Source organism: Heptranchias perlo, unplaced genomic scaffold, assembly GCF_035084215.1.
Source record: "Heptranchias perlo isolate sHepPer1 unplaced genomic scaffold, sHepPer1.hap1 HAP1_SCAFFOLD_575, whole genome shotgun sequence".
Classification (NCBI taxonomy): Eukaryota; Metazoa; Chordata; class Chondrichthyes; order Hexanchiformes; family Hexanchidae; genus Heptranchias; species Heptranchias perlo.
In genome coordinates, this window is record NW_027139597.1 from 102501 (window position 1) to 116961 (window position 14461).

General features: G+C 58.1%; 1 protein-coding gene across 1 annotated transcript in view; it reads left to right on the top strand.

The window, feature by feature from the left end:
- The window catches only part of LOC137316213 (interferon-inducible GTPase 5-like), a 16073-nt gene extending 3372 nt beyond the window's left edge, over window positions 1-12701 (top strand). The window contains exon 2 of the mRNA XM_067980347.1: window positions 12603-12701. Within this exon, the coding sequence (XP_067836448.1) occupies window positions 12603-12701 (99 nt within the window). The remainder of the gene's footprint in view (window positions 1-12602) is intronic.
- Window positions 12702-14461: the final 1760 nt, after the last annotated feature.

Genomic DNA, 14461 nt, shown 5'->3' on the forward strand with positions numbered 1-14461 from the left:
GGGGACACTATCACAGTGAGAGGGGAGGGGAGAGGGGACACTGTATCACAGTGAGAGGGGAGGGGAGAGGGGACACTGTATCACAGTGAGAGGGGAGGGGAGAGGGGACACTGTATCACAGGGAGAGGGGAGGGGAGAGGGGACACTGTATCACAGTGAGAGGGGAGGGGAGAGGGGACACTGTATCACAGTGAGAGGGGAGGGGAGAGGGGACACTGTATCACAGTGAGAGGGGAGGGGTGAGGGGACACTGTATCACAGTGAGAGGGGAGGGAGAGGGGTCACTGTATCACAGTGAGAGGGGAGGGGTGAGGGGACACTGTATCACAGGGAGAGGGGAGGGGAGAGGGGACACTGTATCACAGTGAGAGGGGAGGGGAGAGGGGACACTGTATCACAGTGAGAGGGGAGGGGAGAGGGGACACTGTATCACAGTGAGAGGGGAGGGGAGAGGGGACACTGTATCACAGTGAGAGGGGAGGGGAGAGGGGACACTGTATCGCAGTGAGAGGGGAGGGAGAGGGGACACTGTATTACAGTGAGGGGAGGGGAGAGGGGACACTGTATCGCAGTGAGAGGGGAGGGGAGAGGGGACACTGTATCACAGTGAGAGGGGAGGGGAGAGGGGACACTGTATCACAGTGAGAGGGGAGGGGAGAGGGGACACTGTATCACAGTGAGAGGGGAGGTGAGAGGGGACAGTGTATCACAGTGAGAGGGGAGGGGAGAGGAGACACTGTATCACAGTGAGAGGGAGGGGAGAGGGGACACTGTATCACAGTGAGAGGGGGGAGGGGACACTGTATCACAGTGAGAGGGGAGGGGAGAGGGGACACTGTATTACAGTGAGAGGGGAGGGGAGAGGGGACACTGTATCACAGTGAGGGGGGAGGGGAGAGGGGACACTGTATCGCAGTGAGGGGGGAGGGGAGAGGGGACACTGTATCACATTGAGAGGGGAGGGGAGAGGGGTCACTGTATCACAGTGAGAGGGGAGGGGAGAGGGGACACTGTATCACAGTGAGAGGGGAGGGGAGTGGGGACACTGTATCACAGTGAGAGGGGAGGGGAGAGGGGACACTGTATCACAGTGAGAGGGGAGGGGAGAGGGGACACTGTATCACAGTGAGAGGGGAGGTGAGAGGGGACACTGTATCACAGTGAGAGGGAGGGGAGAGGGGACACTGTATCACAGTGAGAGGGGGGAGGGGACACTGTATCACAGTGAGAGGGGAGGGGAGAGGGGACACTGTATCACAGTGAGAGGGGAGATGAGAGGGGACACTGTATCACAGTGAGAGGGGAGAGGAGAGGGGACACTGTATCACAGTGAGAGGGGAGGGGAGAGGGGACAATGTATCACAGTGAGAGGGCGGGGAGAGGGGACACTGTATCACAGTGAGAGGGGAGAGGGGAGAGGGGACACTGTATCACAGTGAGGGGAGGGGAGAGGGGACACTGTATCACAGTGAGAGGGGAGGGGAGAGGGGACACTGTATCACAGTGAGAGGGGAGAGGGCAGAGGGGACACTGTATCACAGTGAGAGTGGAGGGGAGAGGGGAGAGGGGACACTGTATCACAGTGAGAGGGGAGGGGAGAGGGGGACACTGTATCACAGTGAGAGGGGAGAGGGGAGAGGGGACACTGTATCACAGTGAGAGGGGTGAGGGGAGAGGGGACACTGTATCACAGTGAGAGGGGAGGGGAGAGGGGACACTGTATCACAGTGAGAGGGGAGGGGAGAGGGGACACTGTATCACAGTGAGAGGGGAGAGGGGAGAGGGGACACTGTATCACAGTGAGAGGGGAGGGGAGAGGGGACACTGTATCACAGTAAGAGGGGAGGGGAGAGGGGACACTGTATCACAGTGAGAGGGGAGGGGAGAGGGGACACTGTATCACAGTGAGAGGGGAGGGGAGAGGGGACACTGCATCACAGTGAGAGGGGAGGGGAGAGGAGACACTGTATCACAGTGAGAGGGGAGAGGGGAGAGGGGACACTGTATCACAGTGAGAGGGGAGGGGAGAGGGGACACTGTATCACAGTGAGAGGGGAGGGGAGAGGGGACACTGTATCACAGTGAGAGGGGAGGGGAGAGGGGACACTGTATCACAGTGAGAGGGGAGGGGAGAGGGGACACTGTATCACAGTGAGAGGGGAGGGGAGAGGGAACACTGTATCACAGTGAGAGGGGAGGGGAGAGGGGACACTGTATCAGAGTGAGAGGGGAGGGGAGAGGGGACACTGTATCACAGTGAGAGGGAGGGGAGAGGGGACACTGTATCAGAGTGAGAGGGGAGGGGAGAGGGGACACTGTATCAGAGTGAGAGGGGAGGGAGAGGGGACACTGTATCACAGTGAGAGGGGAGGGGAGAGGGGACACTGTATCACAGTGAGAGGGGAGGGGAGAGGGGACACTGTATCACAGTGAGAGGGGAGGGGAGAGGGGACAGTGTATCACAGTGAGAGGGGAGGAGAGAGGGGACACTGTATCACAGTGAGAGGGGAGGGGAGAGGGGACACTGTATCACAGTGAGAGGGGAGGGGAGAGGGGACACTGTATCACAGTGAGAGGGGAGGGGAGAGGGGACACTGTATCACAGTGAGAGGGGAGGGGAGAGGGGACACTGTATCACAGTGAGAGGGGAGGGGAGAGGGGACACTGTATCACAGTGAGAGGGGAGGGGAGAGGGGACACTGTATCACAGTGAGAGGGGAGGGGAGAGGGGACACTGTATCACAGTGAGAGGGGAGGGGAGAGGGGACACTGTATCACAGTGAGAGGGGAGGGGAGAGGGGACACTGTATCACAGTGAGAGGGGAGGGGAGAGGAGACACTGTATCACAGTGAGAGGGGAGGGGAGAGGGGACACTGTATCACAGTGAGAGGGGAGGGGAGAGGGGACACTGTATCACAGTGAGAGGGGAGGGGAGAGGGGACACTGTATCACAGTGAGGGGAGGGGAGAGGGGACACTGTATCACAGTTAGAGGGAGGGGAGAGGGGACACTGTATCACAGTGAGAGGGGAGGGGAGAGGGGTCACTGTATCTCAGTGAGAGTGGAGGGGAGAGGGGACACTGTATCACAGTGAGAGGGGAGGGGAGAGGGACACTGTATCACAATGAGAGGGGAGGGGAGAGGGGACACTGTATCACATTGAGAGGGAGGGGAGAGGAGACACTGTATCACAGTGAGAGGGGAGGGGAGAGGGGACACTGTATCAGAGTGAGAGGGGAGGGGAGAGCGGACACTGTATCACAGTGAGAGTGGAGGGGAGAGGGGCACTGTATCACAGTGAGAGGGGAGGGGAGAGGGGACACTGTATCACAGTGAGAGGGGAGGGGAGAGGGGACACTGTATCACAGTGAGAGGAGAGGGGAGAGGGGACACTGTATCACAGTGAGAGGGGAGGGGAGAGGGACACTGTATCACAGTGAGAGTGGAGGGGAGAGGGGACACTGTATCACAGTGTGAGGGAGGGGAGAGGGGACACTGTATCACAGTGAGAGGGGAGGGGAGAGGAGACACTGTATCACAGTGAGAGGGAGGGGAGAGGGGACACTGTATCAGAGTGAGAGGGGAGGGGAGAGGGGACACTGTATCACAGTGAGAGGGGAGGGGAGAGGGGACACTGTATCACAGTGAGAGGGGAGGGGAGAGGGGACACTGTATCACAGTGAGAGGGGAGGGGAGAGGGGACACTGTATCACAGTGAGAGGAGAGGGGAGAGGGGACACTGTATCACAGTGAGAGGGGAGGGGAGAGGGGACACTGTATCACAGTGAGAGTGGAGGGGAGAGGGGACACTGTATCACAGTGTGAGGGGAGGGGAGAGGGGACACTGTATCACAGTGTGAGGGGAGGGGAGAGGGGACACTGTATCACAGTGAGAGGGGGAGGGGAGAGGGGACACTGTATCACAGTGAGAGGGGAGGGGAGATGAGACACTGTGCCACAGTGAGAGGGGAGGGGAGAGGGGACACTGTGTCACAGTGAGAGGGGAGGGGAGAGGGGTCACTGTATCACAGTGAGAGGGGAGGTGAGAGGGGACACTGTATCACAGTGAGAGGGGAGGGGAGAGGGGACACTGTATCACAGTGAGAGAGGAGGGGAGAGGGGACACTGTATCACAGTGAGAGGGGAGGTGAGAGGGGACACTGTATCACAGTGAGAGGGAGGGGAGATGGGACACTGTTTCACAGTGAGAGGGGAGGGGAGCGGGGACACTGTATCACAGTGAGAGGGGAGGGAGAGGGGACACTGTATCACAGTGAGAGGGGAGGGGAGAGGGGACACTGTATCACAGTGAGAGGGGAGGGGAGAGGAGACACTGTATCACAGTGAGAGGGGAGGGGAGAGGGGTCACTGTATCACAGTGAGAGGGAGGGGAGAGGGGACACTGTATCACAGTGAGAGGGGAGGGGAGAGGGGTCACTGTATCACAGTGAGAGGGGAGGGGAGAGGGGACACTGTATCACAGTGAGAGGGGAGGGGAGAGGAGACACTGTATCACAGTGAGAGGGGAGGGGAGAGGGGACACTGTATCACAGTGAGAGGGGAGGGGAGAGGGGACACTGTATCACAGTGAGAGGGGAGGGGAGAGGGGACACTGTATCACAGTGAGAGGGGAGAGGGGACACTGTATCACAGTGAGAGGGGAGGGGAGAGGGGACACTGTATCACAGTGAGAGGGGAGGGAGAGAGGACACTGTATCACAGTGAGAGGGGAGGGGAGAGGGGACACTGTATCACAGTGACAGGGGAGGGGAGAGGAGACACTGTATCACAGTGAGAGGGGAGGGGAGAGGGGAGAGGGGACACTGTATCACAGTGAGAGGGGAGGGAGAGGGGAGACTGTATCACAGTGAGAGGGGAGGGGAGAGTGGACACTGTATCACAGTGAGAGTGGAGGGGAGAGGGGACACTGTATCACAGTGAGAGGGGAGGGAAGTGTGGACACTGTATCACATTGAGAGGGGAGGGGAGAGGGGACACTGTATCACAGTGAGAGGGGAGGGGAGAGGGGACACTGTATCACAGTGAGAGGGGAGGGGAGAGGGGACACTGTATCACAGTGAGAGCGGAGGGGAGAGGGGACACTGTATCACAGTGAGAGGGGAGGGGAGAGGGGACACTGTATCACAGTGAGAGGGGAGGGGAGAGGGGACACAGTATCACAGTGAGAGGGGAGGGGAGAGGGGACACTGTATCACAGTGAGGGGAGGGGAGAGGGGACACTGTATCACAGTGAGAGGGGAGGGGAGAGGGGACACTGTATCACAGTGAGAGGGGAGGGGAGCGGGGACACTATCACAGTGAGAGGGGAGGGGAGAGGGGACACTGTATCACAGTGAGAGGGGAGGGGAGAGGGGACACTGTATCACAGTGAGAGGGGAGGGGAGAGGGGACACGGTATCACAGGGAGAGGGGAGGGGAGAGGGGACACTGTATCACAGTGAGAGGGGAGGGGAGAGGGGACACTGTATCACAGTGAGAGGGGAGGGGAGAGGGGACACTGTATCGCAGTGAGAGGGGAGGGGAGAGGGGACACTGTATTACAGTGAGGGGAGGGGAGAGGGGACACTGTATCGCAGTGAGAGGGGAGGGGAGAGGGGACACTGTATCACAGTGAGAGGGGAGGGGAGAGGGGACACTGTATCACAGTGAGAGGGAGGGGAGAGGGGACACTGTATCACAGTGAGAGGGGGGGAGGGGACACTGTATCACAGTGAGAGGGGAGGGGAGAGGGGACACTGTATCACAGTGAGAGGGGAGATGAGAGGGGACACTGTATCACAGTGAGAGGGAGGGGAGAGGGGACACTGTATCACTGTGAGAGGGGAGAGGAGAGGGGACACTGTATCACAGTGAGAGGGGAGGGGAGAGGGGACACTGTATCACAGTGAGAGGGGCGGGGAGAGGGGACACTGTATCACAGTGAGAGGGGAGAGGGGAGAGGGGACACTGTATCACAGTGAGGGGAGGGGAGAGGGGACACTGTATCACAGTGAGAGGGGAGGGGAGAGGGGACACTGTATCACAGTGAGAGGGGAGAGGGGAGAGGGGACACTGTATCACAGTGAGAGTGGAGGGGAGAGGGGAGAGGGGACACTGTATCACAGTGAGAGGGGAGGGGAGAGGGGACACTGTATCACAGTGAGAGGGGAGAGGGGAGAGGGGACACTGTATCACAGTGAGAGGGGAGAGGGGAGAGGGGACACTGTATCACAGTGAGAGGGGAGGGGAGAGGGGACACTGTATCACAGTGAGAGGGGAGGGGAGAGGGGACACTGTATCACAGTGAGAGGGGAGAGGGGAGAGGGGACACTGTATCACAGTGAGAGGGGAGGGGAGAAGGGGACACTGTATCACAGTAAGAGGGGAGGGGAGAGGGGACACTGTATCACAGTGAGAGGGGAGGGGAGAGGGGACACTGTATCACAGCGAGAGGGGAGGGGAGAGGGGACACTGTATCACAGTGAGAGGGGAGGGGAGAGGAGACACTGTATCACAGTGAGAGGGGAGAGGGGAGAGGGGACACTGTATCACAGTGAGAGGGGAGGGGAGAGGGGGACACTGTATCACAGTGAGAGGGGAGGGGAGAGGGGACACTGTATCACAGTGAGAGGGGAGGGGAGAGGGGACACTGTATCACAGTGAGAGGGGAGGGGAGAGGGGACACTGTATCACAGTGAGAGGGGAGGGGAGAGGGGACACTGTATCACAGTGAGAGGGGAGGGGAGAGGGAACACTGTATCACAGTGAGAGGGGAGGGGAGAGGGGACACTGTATCAGAGTGAGAGGGGAGGGGAGAGGGGACACTGTATCACAGTGAGAGGGGAGGGGAGAGGGGACACTGTATCAGAGTGAGAGGGGAGGGGAGAGGGGACACTGTATCAGAGTGAGAGGGGAGGGGAGAGGGGACACTGTATCACAGTGAGAGGGGAGGGGAGAGGGGACACTGTATCACAGTGAGAGGGGAGGGGAGAGGGGACACTGTATCACAGTGAGAGGGGAGGGGAGAGTGGACAGTGTATCACAGTGAGAGGGGAGGAGAGAGGGGACACTGTATCACAGTGAGAGGGGAGGGGAGAGGGGACACTGTATCACAGTGAGAGGGGAGGGGAGAGGGGACACTGTATCACAGTGAGAGGGGAGGGGAGAGGGGACACTGTATCACAGTGAGAGGGGAGGGGAGAGGGGACACTGTATCACAGTGAGAGGGGAGGGGAGAGGGGACACTGTATCACAGTGAGAGGGGAGGGGAGAGGGGACACTGTATCACAGTGAGAGGGGAGGGGAGAGGGGACACTGTATCACAGTGAGAGGGGAGGGGAGAGGGGACACTGTATCACAGTGAGAGGGGAGGGGAGAGGGGACACTGTATCACAGTGAGAGGGGAGGGGAGAGGAGACACTGTATCACAGTGAGAGGGGAGGGGAGAGGGGACACTGTATCACAGTGAGAGGGGAGGGGAGAGGGGACACTGTATCACAGTGAGAGGGGAGGGGAGAGGGGACACTGTATCACAGTGAGGGGAGGGGAGAGGGGACACTGTATCACAGTTAGAGGGAGGGGAGAGGGGACACTGTATCACAGTGAGAGGGGAGGGGAGAGGGGTCACTGTATCTCAGTGAGAGTGGAGGGGAGAGGGGACACTGTATCACAGTGAGAGGGGAGGGAGAGGTGACAATGTATCACAGTGAGAGTGGAGGGGAGAGGGGACACTGTATCACAGTGAGAGGGGAGGGGAGAGGGGACACTGTATCACAGTGAGAGGGGAGGGGAGAGGGGTCACTGTATCACATTGAGAGGGGAGGGGAGAGGAGACACTGTATCACAGTGAGAGGGGAGGGGAGAGGGGACACTGTATCAGAGTGAGAGGGGAGGGGAGAGCGGACACTGTATCACAGTGAGAGGGGAGGGGAGAGGGGACACTGTATCACAGTGAGAGGGAAGGGGAGAGGGGACACTGTATCACAGTGAGAGGGGAGGGGAGAGGGGTCACTGTATCACAGTGAGAGGGGAGGGGAGAGGGGACACTGTATCACAGTGAGAGGGGAGGGGAGAGGGGACACTGTATCACAGTGAGAGGGGAGGGGAGAGGGGTCACTGTATCACAGTGAGAGGGGAGGGGAGAGGGTACACTGTATCACAGTGAGAGGGGAGGGGAGAGGGGTCACTGTATCACAGTGAGAGGGGAGGGGAGAGGGGACACTGTATCACAGTGAGAGGGGAGGGGAGAGGGGACACTGTATCACAGTGAGAGGGGAGGGGAGAGGGGACACTGTATCACAGTGAGAGGGGAGGGGAGAGGGGACACTGTATCACAGTGAGAGGGGAGGGGAGAGGGGACACTGTATCACAGTGAGAGGGGAGGGGAGAGGGGACACTGTATCTCAGTGAGAGGGGAGGGGAGAGGGGACACTGTATCACAGTGAGAGGGGAGGGGAGAGGGGACACTGTCTCACAGTGAGAGGGGAGGGGAGAGGGGACACTGTATCACAGTGAGAGGGGAGGGGAGAGGGGACACTGTATCACAGTGAGAGGGGAGGGGAGAGGGGACACTGTATCACAGTGAGAGGGGAGGGGAGAGGGGACACTGTATCACAGTGAGAGGGGAGGGGAGAGGGGACACTGTCTCACAGTGAGAGGGGAGGGGAGAGTGGACACTGTATCACAGTGAGAGGGGAGGGGAGAGGGGACACTGTATCACAGTGTGAGGGGAGGGGAGAGGGGACACTGTATCACAGTGAGAGGGGAGGGGAGAGGGGACACTTTATCACAGTGAGAGGGGAGGGGAGAGGGGACACTGTATCACAGTGAGAGGGGAGGGGAGAGTGGACACTGTATCACAGTGAGAGGGGAGGGGAGAGGGGACACTGTATCACAGTGAGAGGGGAGGGGAGAGGGGACACTGTATCACAGTGAGAGGTGAGGGGAGAGGGGACACTGTATCACAGTGAGAGGGGAGGGGAGAGGGGACACTGTATCACAGTGAGAGGGGAGGGGAGAGGGGACACTGTATCACAGTGAGAGGGGAGGGGAGAGGGGACACTGTATCACAGTGAGAGGAGAGGGGAGAGGGGACACTGTATCACAGTGAGAGGGGAGGGGAGAGGGGACACTGTATCACAGTGAGAGAGGAGGGGAGAGGGGACACTGTATCACAGTGAGAGGGGAGGTGAGAGGGGACACTGTATCACAGTGAGAGGGGAGGGGAGAGGGGACACTGTATCACAGTGAGAGGGGAGGGGAGACACTGTATCACAGTGAGAGGGGAGGGGAGAGGGGTCACCGTATCACAGTGAGAGGGGAGGGGAGAGGGGACACTGTATCACAGTGAGAGGGGAGGGGAGAGGGGTCACTGTATCACAGTGAGAGGGGAGGGGAGAGGGGACACTGTATCACAGTGAGAGGGGAGGGGAGAGGAGACACTGTATCACAGTGAGAGGGGAGGGGAGAGGGGACACTGTATCACAGTGAGAGGGGAGGGGAGAGGGGACACTGTATCACAGTGAGAGGGGAGGGGAGAGGGGACACTGTATCACAGTGAGAGGGGAGAGGGGACACTGTATCACAGTGAGAGGGGAGGGGAGAGGGGACACTGTATCACGGTGAGAGGGGAGGGGAGAGAGGACACTGTATCACAGTGAGAGGGGAGGGGAGAGGGGACACTGTATCACAGTGACAGGGGAGGGGAGAGGAGACACTGTATCACAGTGAGAGGGGAGGGGAGAGGGGAGAGGGGACACTGTATCACAGTGAGAGGGGAGGGGAGAGGGGAGACTGTATCACAGTGAGAGGGGAGGGGAGAGTGGACACTGTATCACAGTGAGAGTGGAGGGGAGAGGGGACACTGTATCACAGTGAGAGGGGAGGGAAGTGTGGACACTGTATCACATTGAGAGGGGAGGGGAGAGGGGACACTGTATCACAGTGAGAGGGGAGGGGAGAGGGGACACTGTATCACAGTGAGAGGGGAGGGGAGAGGGGACACTGTATCACAGTGAGAGGGGAGGGGAGAGGGGACACTGTATCACAGTGAGAGGGGAGGGGAGAGGGGACACTGTATCACAGTGAGAGGGGAGGGGAGAGGGGACACAGTATCACAGTGAGAGGGGAGGGGAGAGGGGACACTGTATCACAGTGTGGGGAGGGGAGAGGGGACACTGTATCACAGTGAGAGGGGAGGGGAGAGGGGACATTGTATCACAGTGAGAGGGGAGGGGAGAGGGGACACTGTATCACAGTGAGAGGGGAGGGGAGAGGGGATATTGTATCACAGTGAGAGGGGAGGGGAGAGGGGACACTGTATCACAGTGAGAGGGGAGGGGAGAGGGGACACTGTATCACAGTGAGAGGGGAGGGGAGAGGGGACACTGTATCACAGTGAGAGGGGAGGGGAGAGGGGACACTGTATCACAGTGAGAGGGGAGGGGAGAGGGGACACTGTATCACAGTGAGAGGGGAGGGGAGAGGGGACACTGTATCACAGTGAGAGGGGAGGGGAGAGGGGACACTGTATCACATTGAGAGGGGAGGGGAGAGGGGACACTGTATCACAGTGAGAGGGGAGGGGAGAGGGGACACTGTATCAGAGTGAGAGGGGAGGGGAGAGGAGACACTGTATCACAGTGAGAGGGGAGGGGAGAGGGGACACTGTATCACAGTGAGAGGGGAGGGGAGAGGGGACACTGTATCACAGTGAGAGGGGAGGTGAGAGGGGACACTGTATCGCAGTGGGAGGGGAGGGGGAGGGGACACTGTATCACAGGGAGAGGGGAGGGGAGAGGGGACACTGTATCACAGTGAGAGGGGAGGGGAGAGGGGACACTGTATCACAGTGAGAGGGGAGGTGAGAGGGGACACTGTATCACAGTGAGAGGGGAGGGGAGAGGGGACACTGTATCACAGTGAGAGGGGAGGGGAGAGGGGACACTGTATCACAGTGAGAGGGGAGGGGAGAGGGGACACTGTATCACAGTGAGAGGGGAGGGGAGAGGGGACACTGTATCACAGTGAGAGGGGAGGGGAGAGGGGACACTGTATCACAGTGGGAGGGGAGGGGAGAGGGGACACTGTATCACAGTGAGAGGGGAGGGGAGAGGGGACACTGTATCACAGAGAGAGGGGGAGGGGAGAGGGGACACTGCATCACAGTGAGAGGGGAGGGGAGAGGAGACACTGTATCACAGTGAGAGGGGAGGGGAGAGGGGACACTGTATCACAGAGAGAGGGGAGGGGAGAGGGGACACTGTATCACAGTGAGAGGGGAGGGGAGAGGGGACACTGTATCACAGTGAGAGGGGAGGGGAGAGGGGACACTGTATCACAGTGAGAGGGGAGGGGAGAGGGGACACTGTATCACAGTGAGAGGGGAGGGGAGAGGAGACACTGTATCACAGTGAGAGGGGAGGGGAGAGGAGACACTGTATCACAGTGAGAGGGGAGGGGAGAGGGGACACTCTATCACAGTGAGAGGGGAGGGGAGAGGAGACACTGTATCACAGTGAGAGGGGAGGGGAGAGGGGACACTGTATCACAGTGAGAGGGGAGGGGAGAGGGGACACTGTATCACAGTGAGAGGGGAGGGGAGAGGGGACACTGTATCACAGTGAGAGGGGAGGGGAGAGGGGACACTGTATCACAGTGAGAGGGGAGGGGAGAGGGGACACTGTATCACAGTGAGAGGGGAGGGGAGAGGGGACACTGTATCACAGTGAGAGGGGAGGGGAGAGGGGACACTGTATCACAGTGAGAGGGGAGGGTGAGAGGGGACACTGTATCACAGTTAGAGGGAGGGGAGAGGGGACACTGTATCACAGTGAGAGGGGAGGGGAGAGGGGACAGTGTATCACAGTGAGAGGGGAGGGGAGAGGGGACACTGTATCACAGTGAGAGGGGAGGGGAGAGGGGACACTGTATCACAGTGAGAGGAGAGAGGGGAGAGGGGACACTGTCTCACAATGAGAGGGAGGGGATAGGGGACACTGTATCACAGTGAGAGGGGAGGGGAGAGGGGACACTGTATCACAGTGAGAGGGGAGGGGAGAGGGGACAGTGTATCACAGTGAGAGGGGTGGGGAGAGGGGACACTGTATCACAGTGAGAGGGGAGGGGAGAGGGGACACTGTATCACAGTGAGAGGAGAGAGGGGAGAGGGGACACTGTATCACAGTGAGAGGGGAGGGGAGAGGGGACACTGTATCACAGTGAGAGGGGGGGGGAGAGGAGACACTGTATCACAGTGAGAGGGAGGGGAGAGGGGACACTGTATCACAGTGAGAGGGGAGGGGAGAGGAGACACTGTATCACAGTGAGAGGGGAGGGGAGAGGAGACACTGTATCACAGTGAGGGGAGGGGAGAGGAGACATCCTTTTACATCGAGCTTGCTGGATTTTCATTGACGTGGGGATGGAGCAGCTTTTGGTGACCTCGTAATTTATTCTCGGAATGTTTGTAAACGCCATAAAACCCATTGGTCACACGGATGTTTGTGTCAAAATCCCTCTCCCACCTAAAACCGTCCTGCTTTTTAATAACCTCATTCCCCCTTGCAATATTTCTCTGTTTAATTTCTACGTCTGCCCCTAGGAATTCACGAAAATCCAGAAATACTACCTTGGGATCTCGTCACCAGTCCAGGTGAGTCCACGGTCTGGCATTCAATTCATTGAACAGACCAAAAGGTGAGCACAGAAATAGAGAGGGGACTGAGAGTCACCAGTCAGTGCACAGATATCTCCCTGAGAGAGAGGGGACTGAGAGACACCAGTCAGTGTCCAGATATCTCCCTGAGAGAGAGGGACTGAGAGACACCAGTCAGTGTACAGATATCTCCCTGAGAGAGAGGGACTGAGAGACACCAGTCAGTGCACAGATATCTCCCTGAGAGAGAGAGGGATTGAGAGACACCAGTCAGTGCACAGACATCTCCCTGAGAGAGAGGGGACTGAGAGACACCAGTCAGTGTACAGATATCTCCCTGAGAGAGTGGACAGAGAGACACCAGTCAGTGCACAGATATTTCTCTGAGAGAGAGGGGACTGAGAGACACCAGTCAGTGCACAGATATCGCCCTGAGAGAGAGGGACTGAGAGACACCAGTCAGTGTGCAGTTATCTCACTGAGAGAGAGGGACTGAGAGACACCAGTCAGTCTACCGATATCTCCCTGAGAGAGAGGTACTGAGAGACACCAGTCAGTGTACCGATATCTCCTTGAGAGTGAGGGACTGAGAGACACCAGTCAGTGCACAGTTATATCCCTCAGAGAGAGGGACTGAGAGACACCAGTCAGTGTACAGATATCTCCCTGAGAGAGAGGGGACTGAGAGACACCAGTCAGTGTACAGATATCTCCCTGAGAGAGAGGGGACTGAGAGACACCAGTCAGTGTACAGATATCTCCTTGAGAGGGTGGGGACTGAGAGACACCAGTCAGTGTACAGATATCTCCCTGAGACAGAGGGACTGAGAGACACCAGTCAGTGCACAGATATTTCTCTGAGAGAGAGGGGACTGAGAGACACCAGTCAGTGCACAGATATCTCCCTGAGAGCGAGGGACTGAGAGACACCAGTCAGTGTACAGATATCTCCCTGAGAGAGAGGGACTGAGAGACACCCGTCAGTGTACAGATATCTCCCTGAGAGAGAGGGACTGAGAGACACCAGTCGGGGTACAGATATCTCCCTGACAGAGAGGAACTGAGAGACACCAGTCAGTTTACAGATATCTCCCTGAGAGAGAGGGGACTGAGAGACACCAGTCAGTACACTGATATCTCCCTGAGAGAGAGGGGACTGAGAGACACCAGTTAGTGCACAGATATCTCGCTGAGACAGAGGGACTGAGAGACACCAGTCAGTGTCCAGATATCTCCCTGAGAGAGAGTGGACTGAGAGACACCGGTCAGTGTCCAGATATCTCCCTGAGAGAGAGGGACTGAGAGATACCGTTCAGTGTACATATATCTTCCTGATGGACAGAGGACTGAGATACACCAGTCAGTGTATAGATATCTCTCTGAGAGGGTGGGGACTGAGTGAAACCAGTCAGAGTACAGATATCTCCCTGAGAGAGGACTGAGAGACACTAGTCAATGTACAGATATCTCCCTGAGAGAGAGGACTGAGAGACACCAATCAGAGTCCAGATATCTCCCTGAGAGAGAGGGACTGAGAGAGATCAGTCAGTGGACAGATATCTCCCTGAGAGAGAGGGGACTGAGAGACACCAGTCAGTGTACAGATATCGCCCTGAGAGAGAGGGACTGAGAGACACCAGTCAGTGTGCAGTTATCTCTCTGAGAGAGAGGGACTGAGAGACACCAGTCAGTCTACCGATATCTCCCTGAGAGAGAGGTACTGAGAGACACCAGTCAGTGTACCGATATCTCCTTGAGAGTGAGGGACTGAGATATACCAATCAGTGCACAGATATCTCCCTGAG